A 16,770-nucleotide genomic window follows, 5' to 3' on the forward strand; every position below is an offset into this window, starting at 1 on the left:
TTTAACCCAGTTTGCAATAGAAGAAGTGTGAAAGAAAACAACATGTATGATGCATGAAAACAAAAGAAACAGAAACCAGGAAATGAGAACTAAAAGCATTTCAACTGATTGAAAACTTGCCAGTAACCTCAAATTGTTCAAATAATTAAGGAAGCATTCAGCCTGCTGAACCTGTAAGACTGCACAGATAGCAGAGGTTTAAAGCAATAGACTTCTATCTTCTAGATATAACAACGTTTTCTTCGAACTTTAAAAAGAATATTTGGAACTATAGCTGAACAGCAGTCAGTGTTATACATGCATATTGTAACTAAATCCCAAGTTGAGAAGAATCAGCGATCTGAAGTTTACATAAGCTTGGAAATAGCGTTCATACTCTATTTCACTGTGCTTAAGTGATGATACCTGGATAGTGTAAGGTGGTGGGAAGTATGGTAATCTTTGAAAGTCAACAGTGTTTCTGGAAAGTGACTTGGAAAGTGTGCACACGGGGCCGTGGTGTCTGTGGCTGATAAAGGCTGAGACATTTGTGGCTCAGTGTGAGTTTTCAGGGCTCTGGCAGAAAGTAGTGCTTATCCAACTGCAGGCCTGCGTCCTATCAGCTGCTTTTGGACGGCTGTACACGCCACTCTCACACCTGCTGATTCTTCTGGCACTTCCACAGAGGTCGGTGATAACGAGATGAGCCACACGAGATGGCCTTATGCAGGAGTCAAGCTTGTGCTGAAACTTCTTAAAGTCAAACAGGAGTAAATGATGAGGCAGAAAAAAACATACAGCTGGAAACAGCATGGTCCCCCATTGAAGGGAATTGATTACATTCATGTCATAGTGCTGTGCTGTGCAATCGTGAACATGTGGATTGCAGTTTATTACCCTGCATGCATGTGTGTGTGTGTGTGTGTGTCTCCTCCTAGTAGTTGTTGCCCTCACTCGCGCTGTCTTCCCTCAGTTCTCAGGCCTGTAATGTGATCTGAGTGTGTCTTACTCAAGAAAGGGCCAAGGGGATACCCATCAGAGCCGATCTGCAATCACAAGCTCAGGCACCCCCCCACTCTGCTCTCCCCCTCAACAACAACCACCCCCTGCCCACCCTCGACACATCTCACAACGCGAAGCAAGAGGCTGAGGCGCCACAGACGCTTCCAGCCTCACATCCCGTGTCCATTTCACACCACGCCAAACCACCAGTCTATAGAAGCGCTGGCATGCACACTCAGGGAAATGTTTTCACTCCCACTGAATGAGGAGCATGCTTTGCAGAGAGTGCCTGTTTGTTCTGTGCCTTTCTGCATGTGAGCACCTAATGTAGCATGGGTAACACCCTTCACGGGGTGAGAGAGACAGAGAGAGAGAGACAGCAGCGGAGCCGAGCGCCAGAAGACAAGAGAAGAGGTGAACGGGCAAGAAATACTTAAAGTGCTGTGATGGTAATGCGGTAACAAGGTCCGGTCATCACGCCGCAAAATAACTACTTGTTTGCTGCATATGTGTGTGCATATATGTATGTGTTTGTAACATGTTTAGCCCCCAGACGGGTAGGGCTGGTGGGGGGAGTGGAGGTGTTGGTTGTGTGCCATATTTCCTTATCTCTGGTCAACATGCTTGTGCTAAGGGAGCAGCGCCTCCACCTCGACCTCAAACCCAGCCTGCCACTGTTGGAGGGCAGAAAAGGGAAGGGAGAGTAAGAAAGAGAAGGGGGTTGAGGTTCTCTACAGCAGGAGCAGCAAATAAAGAGACAGACAGACAGAGAGAGAGGCCCAGCACCTGACAGCTACTGACAGCTGAGCTTCCTCTCTCAGTGGGGCTTTCGTGACCACAAACTGACACACTCTCTCCCTCTCTCTTGCACACACACACACAAAACACAATGATCGATCCACTTTAGCTTTAGACTGTCAGACTGTGCTTCTGACTGTGTGTCAGAAGCACACACACTATATGTGTGTGTGTGTGTGTGTGTGTGTAGAGGAGGAGCTCTTATATAACAAGTGTGTGACTGTATGAATGCAATGTTTTTGTGTGCTTGCCTTTCTGCGTATCAGCTCAGCCCTATGTCTGTAGGTTCAAAGTGTGTCCACCAGTGTCTTCCTGTGTGGTAACAGGCCACAAGAGGCAGGAAGCAACAGGTGTAAAAGAGGAATTAAGAAGAAAAGAAAAAAAAACACGCCACTCCTTCCACCCCCACCCCTCCACCCTGTTTGCCTTTTGACCCTTTGCTGTCACTCCTGGCTTACTGTACCAGGGCAGCTGTGAAAATGACCTCTGCCTTAGCAGCGCACAGCGAAAACAAAACATCATACGTATCTCTCTCCTCGTGTCAAAAGTGAACTGTAAGTGTTCTGTTTCTGTGTCTCCCGTCCGCACGAACCAGCACATGACCTGCATCTCACTTGGGTTGTTATTTAATCAAAGGTGGGGGGTAGGAAGCAGCTGCTGATGTCACACCCAGGACAGGCCATTCCTGATAACAGCGCTTCAGACAGACAGCAGCAGATATGGCAGTAAATCACATTAGTCACTTGCATCGGTGACACAGCTGTTGAATTTGTTAATTTGTCACAAGGGGAAAGGTCGCGTTTATGTTTGCTGGCTTCATCGTTTGCAAGCGGCGAGGCTTTTTCAAACAGTGGAGAGCTCCAGTTCTATTTTACATTTTTTAAAAAACATCCTACCTTGTGCAACAGGTGTTTCTTGAAGTTCGGATGGATGGAGTCGTCAGTGAAACCGAGAGTTCAAGAAACATTTTAAAGGAATGTTTCTCATTGCCTTATTTTGAACTTTCTGCATTTGCTTCCATGCAGACTGTTAGTAATAAGGCAGGAAACAGGGAGAGGGCTTGGCTCTGCTTTTTCTTTTCTAAAGCCCACTAATTAATATAATTGTAGATGATGTGTGTTGTTCTCCATGGACAGAGCCCCAAAAGGTCAGGCGAGATCTTAGTATAAACTTTATAAAATGCAATGATTCTTAATGAGATCAAAAAAGGGGCATCTTTTGATCGGAGGAAGGGAGATTGTGCTAACATAAGATGAAATATACAACCCGCCCTCTGAGATATTTTTAGCCACGAATTCATCTGTGGTTTCTTTCACAATCTCCTGCACGTGAACCGTCCCCCACCAGTTGCTCATTTCTCCCATCATTTCTTTTTGGTGGTTTCCTCAAACCTCTCCTATTTTAGTATGTTCCACCAAACTTGCCCTCTTGTGTAAAGACAAAAAAAATACCCCTCCAAGTTCCCCGTCCTCTGTCTCATAAAACAACATGGTCCTCTGTGTTTGCGCACACGAGTGTGTGTGTGTTTTCATGCACCGACGGTTATGTTCCCCATCCTGTAGGGAGTGATCTGAGCTCAGTACAGCGAGGAGGATAGCCTGCCTGGATTCACCAGCAGCTCTTTATAAGGACAAGGGGAAAAAGGCCCCGCTGTCTCTAAATTTAGATGGACTTTATTAGGCCTCTTGTCTTGTTTCCCCTGTCCCATCCCCTCCTCCTTTGCTGCTGTTAGAAATCTCTCACCAAAGCCATGTGGGAGGCCGACCCTCCTCTCCATCACAGTGAGGGGAGAGTTTGCCTGATAATGATCTGGGCTGATAATAATCACAGAGCAGAGGAAGCAAAAGAAACATGGGGAGAGGGTGACAAAGCAGCGGTGGGTGGTGACAGAAGCATTTTTCATTGTGTCTCCTTTGCTCCTCAACAACTATCATCGACACTGCCGGTGATGTCCTCTCGCTTAGAGTCTTAGAGGGAGACCCGTAGCAGGAAAGTGGTATGTTTATTTATCCAAGCCCAATAAGGAAGAGTGTGACAATTCTCCAAATCCCACATCTATAAGAGTGGTTTCCGTATTCCAGAAGCAGTTGCATTAAATCTCTGTGAAAATATGTGCATATTTATCCATACATAGCCCTCTACATACCTCTGCTATCAGGCCTTATCTCCACTGCAAAACATACTTCAAGAGCTTTGAATGCTGTTGTCCACATCTACTGCCAAAGATAAATAGCCTCCTAACAACTCCACACTCTGTCGTTCTTATCTCACTCATTGCCTAGGTGATTCAAACAAAGAACAGCCAAACACAAATTGTCACAGTGCTTAGGAAACTTCGCTACCAATGCAGAAGGGAATGAGAGAGATCATGGACCTGTAATGGCTTGAGTCTCTCAGAGGAGAGACTCTGTATGCAGAATTTGGCATCAGCACTTTATCGTGATTTATCTTGTAGGTCTTGGATCTAACAGAAGTTAAACCTCAGCTTATGTCATTTATTCTGATCGAAACCAGATATGCATTTTTTTTTTTAACATTTCCAAAATACCACAAACACAATCTCTCATATACCCAAACTTAGACTACTCTGATAACAATTCTTCTTGTACACCTAAATAATGAGCAAAGCCCTCACAGTTTAATGTAAAAGCAGCGAGTCTGTGGTGCTCATATTCTACAAAATACACCAGAGGAATTACAACAGGGCTGGAAGAAGTAGCCCAAGAATATTTATTTCTACTTCACCAATGAGCAGACAGCCCAGGAGCCTGGACAGGTGGGGATGATCAGGGCAGAAGAGAGCGATTTGCATTTGAGCTGCCAAACTGCGGAGTCACAGAAGAAAGGCATCAACTGCCACGCAAATGGGAAGCAAATGAGATTCAAATCAGGGCGGGTTAAAGGAGTGGCCAAAAAGATGAGAGCATATGAGAGTTTTGTGTACTGGTATGCAGAACTATTTGCAGTGTGCACCATCCAGTCGCTTTTGCTTCTGGCCTTGTGCTAAAAAGCCTTTCCAGTTTTACCACAACAGCACCAGCAGCAGCAGCAGCAGCAGCAGCAACCCTCTGGGGAAGGACAAACCATGACATCAGAACAGTGGAAGGAGCACTGGAGACAATAGTTCTCTGTGCGGGAGAAGGGCCGAGGCGTGGCCTGGCTGGACAGAGGGTCTTCTCAGTGGACCAGCCAGCCTCAGCAGCTGTCTCAACCTCTGTCTGTATCTCTGTCACACACACAATTTCAATTCAGCATGAAAGCTGACATAGCATTAGGACAAAGAATCAACAGATTTATGTTGAAACCCTCCAGCTCTATGTATCTCTCCTTGTGCTTGTGCGTGCTTGTGTTTGTGTGTGTGTGTGTGTGTGTCAGCCTTTTATGCATGCTCAGTTCCAGCTAAGGAACGCAGGCACGGAGGTGGAGTAGGAGAGCCACAGAGAAAGAAATATGGTTGGTACACAGTGGCAAAACAAAGAGGCAATGGAGAGAACGCCCTCCTCTGATCTGGGGTGATAGTAGCATGGGATAACTGTGCGTGTGTGCACATGTAAACACACGTCGCCCCGCACAATGTCTGCTCACATAACAGAAATATATTTATTATAGTCTATCTGTCTGTTGATGTGCAGCAGATGCATATCTCGTGCCAAACTTATTTACCCACACCCTCCAGTGGCGGGCCCTCTTCTTCAAACAGCCGTAAAACTTTACGGGCCATGGCAGAGAGGAGTGAAGAAGCTCACCACGTAGCTGAATTTCACACGGGGAGAGGGGACTGGAGATGGAGCCTCGCTGATCGGGTGAGCATCGGGGACACACGCACCACCTGGGTTGTCAAAAGGAGTCTAACTAGCCCTTTTTTCCTCTTTTCTTTCTTTCTTTCTTTCTTTTTTTTTTTAAAAAAGAGGCTCAATATGTGATGAGCAAACAGAGGACGAGCATCATTGAGCATGTATGAGCAGTGTATTAACACAAAACCCACCTGCCCTTCAGTTTAGGTCTAATGACAACAAATGCAACAAAAGACCTGTGTGATACGCCCGGCCTCGAGGGGCCACCACAGCAATCTATTCAGCCTCTCATTCACCTGTGAGGAGGACTCAATAGGTTTGCATGTTATTAAAAGCTTTCATACACAAGGGCTGATGGCATTATGGATCTGCATAGAGGACACTCGCCTAAACTGAGGAGTTTTTAAAATAATGACTGTTTGCACCATTGTTAGAAACTCCAGCTTTCTGAGCATGAGGTGTTTTTTTAAACAACATGCCAGTTCCTGATTTTATCTTCTGGGTTGTATTAATGTAGATTCAGTAAGTTTCCATTAACGGTCTTGCCGTTACACACAAACACGGAAACACACGAGCAAAACACTCACACAATGTAATAAACAGGGCATTATTGCCACCCTTTCCCCCCCCCGACAGGCTGCTGTTAAATTTGTAATGATTCAGCCGAGTTTTAAGGTGTCGCAAGATGTAAGCTGATTTGTTCCTGACAAACCTGCACTGTGGAGCTCAAGGCTATTTAAAATACAAACAAGCAACCTGACTAGATGTAGTTCAAAGCCTGAAATCTGTCATGTCAGCAATGCTTGGGGATCTGATGTCAACCTAAACATGTTGAGAGAAGAGGAGATTTTATCTGTGGGGTTTTCACATGCTTTGTAACAGAGTTTCAACAGAGAGAGTTTCACTGCCTTGATCGTGACTTGACCGACTGACCAAGTTATAGCAGTTTCATCAGGAAATAGCTCTGTGTCATAAGATTGTACAGGCCTCACAGATTAAAAGAGGTAGCTTTACATTAACGAACACTCTCTATTTTTTTTTAGTAGTTTCATCTTAATGAAGGGAGACAGAATATAATCCAGAAAAAACACATTACCTAAAAGCTAGATTAAAGTTTCAAGTTGATTTGGATGTCATTGAGTGAAATAAGTACTTGATCCCAAAAACATGACTTAATACTTGGTGGAGAAACTCTTGTTGGCAACCAGAGCGGTAAGACATTTTTTGTAGTTGTTCATCAGGTTTGTACACATCTCAGGAGGGATTTTTGCTCCCTCCTCTTTACAGAAACTTTCTAAATCCTTTAGGGGTTTTTTTTTTTATTACTGCTTGGAAACCCAAACCTTCAGCTTCCTCCACAGACTTTCTATAGAGTTGGGGTCTGGAGACTAGCTAAACCACTCAATGACTTTAATGTGCTTCTTCTTTTGCCATGTCTTTGTTGCCTTGGCAGTATGTTTTGGGTCACTTTAATGCTGGAAGACCAAGCCATGACCCATATTTAGTGTTCTGGGTGAGGGAAGGAGGTTCTAGTCCAAGATTTTATGGTATATGGCCCGGTCCTTTGGCCACTCAGTGCTGTGAAGTCGTCCTGCACCCTTAGCAGAAAAACAGCTCCCATATCATAATGCTTCCACCTCCATGGTTTCTGTTGGGATGGTGTTCTTTGGATCATACACAGCATTTCTCTTCTTCCAAACACGACGGGTTAAGTTGATGCCAAAGAGCTTGAGTTTGGTTTTAAAATGACCACAGCATTTTCACTGGTAAACTTCAGACGAGCCTGTACATGTTTCTTCATGAGCAGGTGGAACTTGCAGACGCTGCTAAATTGCAGCGTCTGCAAGTTCTATTATGTGTGTTATAGTGGTGTTTTTGGTCACTGCTCCTCCCATGTTGTTCTGTGCTGCTTCACCGCCTTTCTCATGATCCTCTTCGTATCATCAGGCAAAATCTTGCATGAAGCTCCAGATTGAGGTGGATTGATGGTCATTTTGTATTTGTTCCATTTCTGAATAATTGCACCAGCAGTTGTCATCTTCTCATTAAGCTGATGGTCAATCTTGTCCCTGATGTCCTTTGACAAATCTTAGGTCTGATTCTGATTTGTCAAAGGACTGAAACTGATTCTGTGCGCAGGCGTGCTTTATATAGGTACGAAGTTGAGATCAGGAGAATCTATAATTGACTGACTGATTGTAATCTTGTGTTACATCTTGTCACACAGGCAATCTGTGGGAACCTGAATTTTGGCTGTGTTGTAGGGGATCAAATACTTATTTAATATTTTGCCTCTCTTCATTAAAATGAAACTACCACAACAAAATTAGAGACAGCAATAATAGGACTTTGTACACATTTCTAATAAAGCCTCCTGAGTTTGAAAGTCACATGGACGAGTCTTTTCTTATCACACACATCAGGAGAAAGAATCACAGAAAAGCTGTTTGAAACTGCTGAGAATGACAAAGAAACATGAGCATGGCTGCGGTCTTTTCAAAAGATACTTTCTGAATCCGTCTGGGTGAACAGCAGTTTGGTGGTTTTTGCTGTGACCATGTGACAGTTTCTTAAGGAAACTGTTTCTTACTGGTGACATTTCTTTGGGTGTCTGTTTCTCTGTAGGATGAACTGTGTGACCCACAGCTGCACACTGAGCAACAGTCTCTTACTTTATCCCCAAATCCAGATCGGTGAGGATCATAAAGTGAAAGATGGACATATACAATCACCAACAAAGAGACACACACAGTATTGCAATTATATCAACCATGGGCTACTATGTATAGCAAAAGGCACAGACTGCCATCTAGTGGTGCCTCTGGATCCTGTTACTTCCACCTACCCTGCAGGAAATCTGGATTTGCAATGTGCAATGTGGCTTATTATTGAAGACATGTAGCTTTTATGTACAGCAGTTTAAAAAGATTTTAAGAACATCCTCCTAACCAGCAAAAAAACTGGTGACAAACAGAATAACTTCCAGTCTAAGAGTTGTCTCTTAATTACTACTGCTATTGCCGGAACAATGTGATTGTATTTTATTCTACAGCCCAAAAGCCGAATGGAGAAAATATCTTGTTTTCCTTTTAAATGAAGACAGTTTTAAGCATTCCTTAGAGACCTACATAGAAAAGTACTTCTAATACGGTGAAGAACCAAAGTATGTGATCAGGTAAACCTTTTCCACCTGCTGGATTTCAGCATCAGCAACTGAAAACTGAATATCATGCAGTGAATATATCTTTGAGATACAGAGATGATGGACGTTACCGCCTCTTTAATCGTAATGCACCGTGTTATGCTGCTGGGAACAGTTTTCTGTAAGCAGAAGCTCACGTTGCTAGATTACAGCATCGGGCTCACCTCTTCTTCTTGGTGTGCGGCCCATTTGACATGTTGCTCACATTGTTTCTCTCATGTTTGTGTTTTTATTTAATTTTATTCTAATGTATTGTTAATTATGTGGTCAGCATTTTTTTTAACATTTTGCTAATAAATAAACTGACTAAGAACATAAAGAAAGCAAAAGCACAAATATCAACAGATGTAACAGTTTTATTGTTTTAATAAGTAGCAATGGTCTATGTCTTTTTTTTGCTCCTGGTGGACCCACTGTTAGCACTGAAGGGAAGAGATGTTGCTGCACACACTGCAGCATCTTGTCTGTTTTTTTTAACATATACAAAACCTGTTCTTAAATTGTACTGATGTATTCTTTTCACAGCATTACAATGGCAGATGAAATTTAAAAAACGTAAAAAAAATAAAAATGAACCAACAAAAGAAAAATGTTCCAAACAACAGTATAAAAGTCAGTGATGCATGCTGAATGTTACTGATCCGATGATTGCTCTGCTGTACATCACATGGAACAAAAACAACTACAGAAACGTTCCTACCTAAATCATGCAGAGCTGTAATAAACGGTATGTTACATCACTGGCCTCTTTCACATACCTTCCATTTAACTGCTGGAATCTGAACATGTGGCTTCATACATCAGTGAGGAGCCTGCATTGCAACAGTAATGCCACTAGATCAGGCTGAGCGACACAAGTGAGACTGTTTGCTGCAGAGTTAACATGACTGCATGTGCACAGTGCAATATTTGCGAGTTGCTCAGCCCAACCCACTAGAAAATACCATGCAATAACAAGTTATATTCATTTCTATTTACAGTAAGAATAAAGCCATTTTGACCATTTCCAATTCCCAAAAATCAGCATGGTCTGTGTTCTATTATGAAGTCGGCGTGTCCAGATGCCGGCAGGTCAACGGAGAGAGAAGCCTGAAAGAGGCCTTTGATGCAACTGACAGCTGTTCGAGCTGTGTGTTAGGTTGAAGAGGTTTCTTCCAATATTTTTTTCACCACAGAAACTGTGGTTTCCTCTATCCATCCAGTAATTTGAGAATGCTTTCCCTCTCCTTCAGTGCTTTCCAGGCCTGATCTTTCTCCTTCTTAGTTGGGGTACGTTTCTTCTGCCTGGCTGCCATGATTCGTCGGAACGCCTCCATCACCTCATTGTCAGACACCCTGACTCTCTGCCTTAACTCCTGTTTGCGCATCTCCTCTTTTGCCAACCTGTGAAAAAACAGCAAATCCAGAGTTTCATGTGATCAAAGATCTCTAACACATGTACAGTTTCACTTAGGTGGCAAACAGAACCACTGCTGCTCTCTGTCCTCACCGTAGCAGCTCCTGCTTTCTGGCTCGGTTGTGAGCAGTCAGGGCTTTGAGTTCTGCTTGTCTCTTCAGCAGCTCTGCAAGGACCTCATCCTCAGAGTCTCCTCCCTGGCCAGGTCGCTCCTCGGAGTCCAGCAACCCCTGGGCTACCAGCTCCTCTTTGATTCGAGCCTCCAGGGAGCGCGTATGAGGAACGCTAAAGATGGCAAAGATCACAAGAAATATGCAGATGCAGAGCGGAAAACACCACTAAAACAACCAATGTTACCACCTTAAATCTAGAACCAATTTTTCCCTTTAAATTTAATGGACAGGAATTAACATCCACGTTTGTGTGTGCAGGCACAGCTGCATGAAAGTAGACAGCAATTTGAGGTACTTTGAAGAGTTAGCTGCTGACCTGCCAAAACATCCTAAAAAAGATTGAATGTGGTTTTTCTTTTGTTTCATGCTGAGGATACCGAGGTCTGTGTGGATGAGGAGACTGTGTTTAAAAATGGCTGCTATTTCAGGAGGTCCTCTCATGTAATACATCAAAAATGTATTTGATGCTGACATTATACCTAAAAGCTTTTCCTTGGCTTCGGGGTGAAGTCCCAGCACCATCGTTAGCATCCTTTCCTGAAATGTCCGGTATAGGGGAATCCTCCATGGGGGATATAATGTTCTCCTGGAAGAAACCATGCTCATGTATTTATATGTATATTATTATTTGTATTTTTTTACAACGCAATGATGCATTGTTATAAGCGTTATCAGGGCGAAAGCTGGTCACAAAATGATGAGTCTGACCTCTACAAGGGCCTGCAGCAGACGCTGTGTGAGAGGACCAAAGGGACAACCGTCTTCTGGAGATTCGTGTTGGGATTCTGACTTTTTCAGCAGCGAGTCCACATCTACAGCAAGTGAAGATAAATGTTGGTGTTAAGGTGGAGTTACTAGTTCATGCACAGTCATGTGTAGGCACAAGTGAGCCTTCCCCTCACCTTTTGCGTCCAATTCAGAAAGCGGCCCTCCCATGACGCTTTTCTTTTTGTCGTTGGCTCGTGCTCCTTCCCTCTGCTCCTCCAGCAGATCCTCCTGAGCCCACCGCTGAGAGTAGTGTTTTCCCAATGCTGGAATCTACCATTAACACAGATCAGCCCCAAACCTCAAAACACTCTTATTCACTGCATTGCATACAGTTATTTGTAACATAACATTGGGTACATGGCTCTATGTCATACCTTGAAGTAGTCTGCTTCATCCTCTGGTGGTTTAAGAAGCTCCTCCAACAATCGTACTTCTTCATTTGTAATATCTGCACAGTATGGCTCCACTGAGGCCCAGAATCTTAAAAACAGAAATATTACAAGGTAATATAAGAATAAAGTTCTTTTCTTGCTAAAACACACATCTGAGAATAACTTGAAAATTAGAAGGAAAAAAAAGAAACATCAAAGAGAAAATAAACTAAGCAGATATATTTTGTAAGTTGTTGCGGACCTGTTGGGAGCATCATTTTTAGGGTTGCGGGGAATGTCTTGAGGGTCATCTGTAAATTCATACTCTTGTACTTTTGGCTGCAGGTTTTTGGTTTTGGGTCTGCCGGGACCTTGGCCTGGCCCATGACCCCCTTTACCGTCCAATTTCTGCTTCTTTGGTTTGTGGCGAGATGAGGCAGCGGGGTCTGGGTCTTTTCCCAGCTTCAGAAAGCGTTTATCTCCCTTCTTATCTTGCCAGTCTGTAAGGATCTGAGATAAATAGAGAGGAAAAAATTATGGTAGCCTTTAATATACAAGGCTGCATCTAGATGCTTAGAGATGAAAGCCTTATGGTTAAAAGAAAAGTTATATGAAAGAAGAGAGGTCACCAGCTTGTTCCTACCTGTCTCTGCTCTTCCAGTGCTCGGAGGCGGCGGGTAGCTGACGACAGCAGTGTCTCCAGCTCCAGCTGCAGGGTATCCAGCTCTTCGATGCCGATGCCATCATCCTCTGAGCGGCCCAGCACAGCAGTGTAGCGGGGGCATACCTTGACATGCTCCACGGGCTTAAAGTCGTAGTATTTCAGTGGGGGGCAGTCCTTCAGCTCACTCATGATGTATTGCAGCAAAGACCTGACAGTGATTTTACTGGCATAAGACAAAGTACTCATTAGATTATCAGACTGACATACAATGTGAGTCCAGCTCTGTGCTGTAGCTCTCACACACAAATTCAGAAACACTTACGTACGGCCGCACGTACAGTCGGGACTGCTTTAAAGAGCGCAGGCTCGCTGGGCCCGAAATGCTGGAGAATACGTTTAAATTCTAACAAGGGTTTCTTTCATATTCATGATTTGCGCACAGACGCTTTAAATATGGGCGTTTTAAACCCACACCACACAAATATAGCGCACAAATTATAATGTGTATAATATTTTAGAGCAGCGATAGTTACCTTCACTGAATGGCGTCCATGATGGGTGAAACCATTGTGGTAAGAGGGGGGTGTGTGTGAAAATTATTCACCTAAAATGATGTCCCATTTTATATATAATGACGATTCTGAGGAGAAAAGATAAGATAGTTAAATTTTTACAAAACCTAACCAGGCATTTTAAGTCGTAAAAGCAATTTAAAAAGTGGCAAGTCTGAGAATACAGAGTCTGGAGACTTGGCGCTTCATAGAGCCTGTTGAGTAGTCTATCACAATGGTATCATCGGATGATACCAAACCTAGGCGTATTAAAAATATTTGCTGCCAAGCTTTTAATTTGGAAGTTAGACAGTATAGTTTGTGTACGTTAATCTTGATAATTGACATCTAACTATGAAAACCATATAAGGTAAAAATAAAAACTCGTGAGACAACAGCCGTTGTCCCCTCTTCATAGTGCAGAATGGGAACACCCTAGGGTGTGCTCGTTTTATGAAAAATACACTCCACCTGGGCGGAGAAATAAACGCGAACCGTGACATTTACGCTGGGTGGGTAAAAACGATTCATTAGACTAACCCTTGCATCAAAACGAACACACCATAGATTTTCTCGACTATGTAGGATTTACGGAAGAGTCGTCCCAGGCGTGGCTGAGGAACTTCCGTCTTTTACAGCTCAAAAATGGTAAGTCTCCAGCACAACACTCAGCTTTATATTTAATTATTTAGCCAATTACCCCAAGTAACTACTGCCATATTTAACTTAAGATTAGCTAGCTAGCTGTGTGTTCCTTGTAGACGTGGTTTCTGGTTGGCTGCAGCAAAATGAGATTACGGGCATCCTTGATACGGTTTCCAGAAACAGATTGACTGAGCTGTCTTTTCCTCTCGTTTCCTTTTCTGCTCGTTTCTGTGACCTGTAGCTCCACCACAGTTTGTCCTTAAACCGTGGAAAAGCGACGTATATAGCTGGCATAAACACAATAAATAATTTGGATGAGCTGCAGTGTCGATCACCTGAAGGCATCACATCCTCTTCTGCATTCATATCGCAGATAGATCTACACGTAGCTACGTAGCATTAGTAGATACTTGTTCATTCTGCCTGTGATAACAGATAGCTGTCAAGTGAGACTTGCACACGGATAATTGTAATGCGTAGCCTTAAATACAAGTCCCTGCTGGGCGATTTACCTTTATTCAACTGGAAGGATCTCATTGCATGTGCCCGAATCCTCCCAGGTATTGACTTTTTCTTACTTTTCTCTTCAGACAGCGACTCTGCGCCCCTACTTAAACGCTGTGAGGGCCACCTTGCAGGCAGCCCTATGTCTGGAGAACTTCTCCTCTCAGGTGGTGGAGCGCCACAACAAGCCAGAGGTGGAGGTCAGGTATGTTTAGCAGCACTCAATTGAGTCTCACTGGTTTGTCCCATGCTGTTTCCCACCCTATGCTTCCTCATGTTTCTCCTGCCCTAAAGATGTGTGTATTATGATCAGCTGCTGGCAGACGAGTTCAGTCATGTGCAAACTTGCATACGAAAATCAAGGAGGGAAGAAAAATGGCTACAAGCAAGGGCAAGGCTTTAAAGTTGGACTGAAGGGACTTGCCTCAGCTTGTTCGCAGATGTCCTCCCCGTTCAGTGTTGCGGGGTCTCGAGCATAACGTTGAGTTTTACTGTGTTTAGAAGGACTGTTTTTGCCGTTGTTACAGGAGCAGTAAGGAGCTGCTGCTTCAGCCGGTGGTGATCAGCCGTAATGACAAGGAGAAGGTTCTCATCGAGGGATCCATCAACTCTGTCAGAGTCAGTATTGCTGTCAAGCAGGTCAGTAGAGCTAGAATGGCTTTAACTTTTATTGTGGTTATGACTTTCCAGAATATTCTAACGCTCTTTTAAAAACTACTATGATTGACTGCAGGCCGATGAGATCGAGAAGATCCTTTGCCACAAGTTTATGCGCTTCATGATGATGAGAGCAGAGAACTTCTTCATTCTGCGGAGGAAGCCAGTAGAGGTAAGAGACAGCGAGTGACGAAAGAGAAATCAGTACTTATTAACAGTATCAGAGGAAGAATACCACGTACAAAACGAGGAAGTGTGGGAGCTTAATGAGTCATAAAGGTCTTCATGCATGCATGCATGTTTTAGAAACATCATACAGACAGTAAACACCTCAATAAAGAAGATCCAGAAGAGGGTTGGTGCAGCAGGGGAGGATGTTAGGGATGGGGGGGTTGGAGGCAGATGATCTGCTGTGTTGACCCCTAAAGGGAGCAAGAAAAAGAAGGAAACAACATTAAATATCTCAGTATTTACACTAGCTTTAATGCAGTAACACAAATGGTGTCTTTTATTTTTTCCGCTCTTATTTTAGGGATATGATATTAGCTTCTTGATTACCAACTTCCACACGGAGCAGATGTACAAACACAAGTTGGTGGACTTTGTCATCCACTTCATGGAGGAGATCGACAAGGAGATCAGTGAGATGAAACTTTCGGTTAATGCCAGGGCCCGTATCGTTGCCGAAGAATTCCTCAAGAATGTAAGTAACTTGTTCGCTTCCTGCAGCGGCTCCGCTTTTATTATTGCCTCGTGTTAATTTGATTCTCTTGTCTTTACAGTTCTGATGGAAATGTTAGTGTTTTCCCCGTGCCACCCTGGGAATGTACCAACTGCCACTCAGCACAAGAGTGGAGAGTTAAAGGAGTGAGCAGCCGACCCGAGAGGAGAGGAACGTGACCAATCTGGCTTTGATGCCCTTTATTTACCCTTTACACCCGAGTGTCTTCCTGTACTCATGAATATCAATGACTGTACATAATGAAATATTTACAGTTTCATTTTCAGCCACTTAGAACAAATCCCCAAACAAAGGCGGGTCCTTAAAGTATTAATCAAGTTGATAACCATGAGTACAGGAGCACTGAGGCTGTGCTGTTCCAAATAAAACTCAGAAGAATTTTGTATTTTTTTTGTGTTCTGTCGCTGTCGTTTTAAATTGTCTCCAAATTTTCTCTGTTCAGGACATACTTGTTTGTGGAAGTGTTAAGTCAAACGTAGAAAGAGCTCACTGTAAAGAAACTGCCATCAGTCATGCAAGAAGATACGGAAATATAATAATAAAACTCAGTTGTTTATACTTGTTTGTGTTTGAAAGCTGACGTTTTTGCTGCACTGTTGCTGTTCCTATAAATGGATTTGCTCTGTTTCAGAGGAAGTTGTTCTGAGCCTGCCCTTTAACCACATTTTACCTTATGCATAACTGCTGTGCGCCGTTTCAGCCGCCAGGAAGGGGAAGTGCAGGCAGGGTGTGAGTCGCTGCGTCTGACGGTGTTTGTTCACATTCACAACTTAATCCGAATCGTTCAATCCAAATCGAGACTTGAGTGTGCTGTGAAGAAAGCGCCATTTTCACAATAACCTTAAGTATTTCTTAAAAAAAAATAATAAAAAAAAAATCCACTTTAATTTGAGCAGCTGTACTTACTACACGCACACATGCTTCACAAAAGTTGTGACTCGTGGAGGCTGATACTGCCGTCACACGCAGGGAGGAAGAGATTTGTGTTTCTGTCCTGGCTCGAAGAGGACGCAGCCAAATTAACTTTACAATAATGGCAAGATAGCTTTGCAACTTCCTAAGTTTCCATTGTGATACCATGGTTCATGCATTTGACTGTACAGTACTGTGCATAAGTGTTAAATCGCCCCATATTTATATTTTGCTAAGAAAGTAGGAAATGCAGCAATTGATTGGAAGGTATAAACGCACATAGAAATACTTTTTTAAAGGCAGAACAGCTTGTAAGTCAACATTTGATTTGATCACCGTTATTCTTAATCACAGCCTGATGTCTTTTAGGTAAGCTCTCTTGTCATTTCTTTAATGAGTCCTCAGAAATAGTTCTGCAGGCTTCTTGAAGGACATCAAAGATGATCCCACACTGCTCAATGTTGATAATCAGATTATCTTCAGATGGTATTTCCTGGTTGATCAAAATCTGATTAATCTGTTTAAAATCCCATCAATTTTAACAAGATCTCTAAAACCACTGGCTGAAATGCAACCCTACACCATGACAGCCCCTCCACAGTGTTTTACAGA

The 16,770-nt window shown here is 43.3% G+C and overlaps 2 protein-coding genes across 4 annotated transcripts; one reads left to right on the forward strand and one right to left on the reverse strand.

Moving 5' to 3' along the window:
- Window positions 1–9,113: 9,113 nt before the first annotated feature.
- Window positions 9,114–13,966, reverse strand: tada3l (transcriptional adaptor 3 (NGG1 homolog, yeast)-like). 3 transcript variants are annotated; one of them, XM_040002966.1, is made up of 10 exons: window positions 13,856–13,966; window positions 12,681–12,787; window positions 12,127–12,370; window positions 11,746–11,993; window positions 11,487–11,592; window positions 11,247–11,382; window positions 11,053–11,156; window positions 10,824–10,930; window positions 10,265–10,456; window positions 9,116–10,158 (listed from the first exon to the last, which is right to left on the reverse strand). In XM_040002966.1, exons 3-10 carry the CDS (start codon window positions 12,334–12,336, stop codon window positions 9,966–9,968), a joined length of 1,296 nt encoding a protein of 431 aa, XP_039858900.1. In that variant the 5' UTR covers window positions 12,337–12,370; window positions 12,681–12,787; window positions 13,856–13,966; the 3' UTR covers window positions 9,116–9,965. The 3 variants fall into 3 exon arrangements, with proteins under 3 accessions (XP_039858899.1, XP_039858901.1, XP_039858900.1); XM_040002965.1 differs by lacking the exon at window positions 13,856–13,966 and having other exon boundaries at window positions 9,114–10,158; window positions 12,681–12,910; XM_040002967.1 differs by lacking the exons at window positions 12,681–12,787; window positions 13,856–13,966 and adding an exon at window positions 12,470–12,661 and having other exon boundaries at window positions 9,114–10,158.
- arpc4l (actin related protein 2/3 complex, subunit 4, like) lies at window positions 13,216–15,808 on the forward strand. The gene is made up of 6 exons (XM_040002970.1): window positions 13,216–13,346; window positions 13,934–14,052; window positions 14,375–14,486; window positions 14,581–14,676; window positions 15,037–15,207; window positions 15,287–15,808. Exons 1-6 carry the CDS (start codon window positions 13,344–13,346, stop codon window positions 15,290–15,292), a joined length of 507 nt encoding a protein of 168 aa, XP_039858904.1. The 5' UTR covers window positions 13,216–13,343; the 3' UTR covers window positions 15,293–15,808.
- Window positions 15,809–16,770: the final 962 nt, after the last annotated feature.

The sequence above is a fragment of the Simochromis diagramma genome, unplaced genomic scaffold (genome assembly GCF_900408965.1).
Source record: "Simochromis diagramma unplaced genomic scaffold, fSimDia1.1 OVJJ01000646.1, whole genome shotgun sequence".
Lineage (NCBI taxonomy): Eukaryota > Metazoa > Chordata > Actinopteri > Cichliformes > Cichlidae > Simochromis > Simochromis diagramma.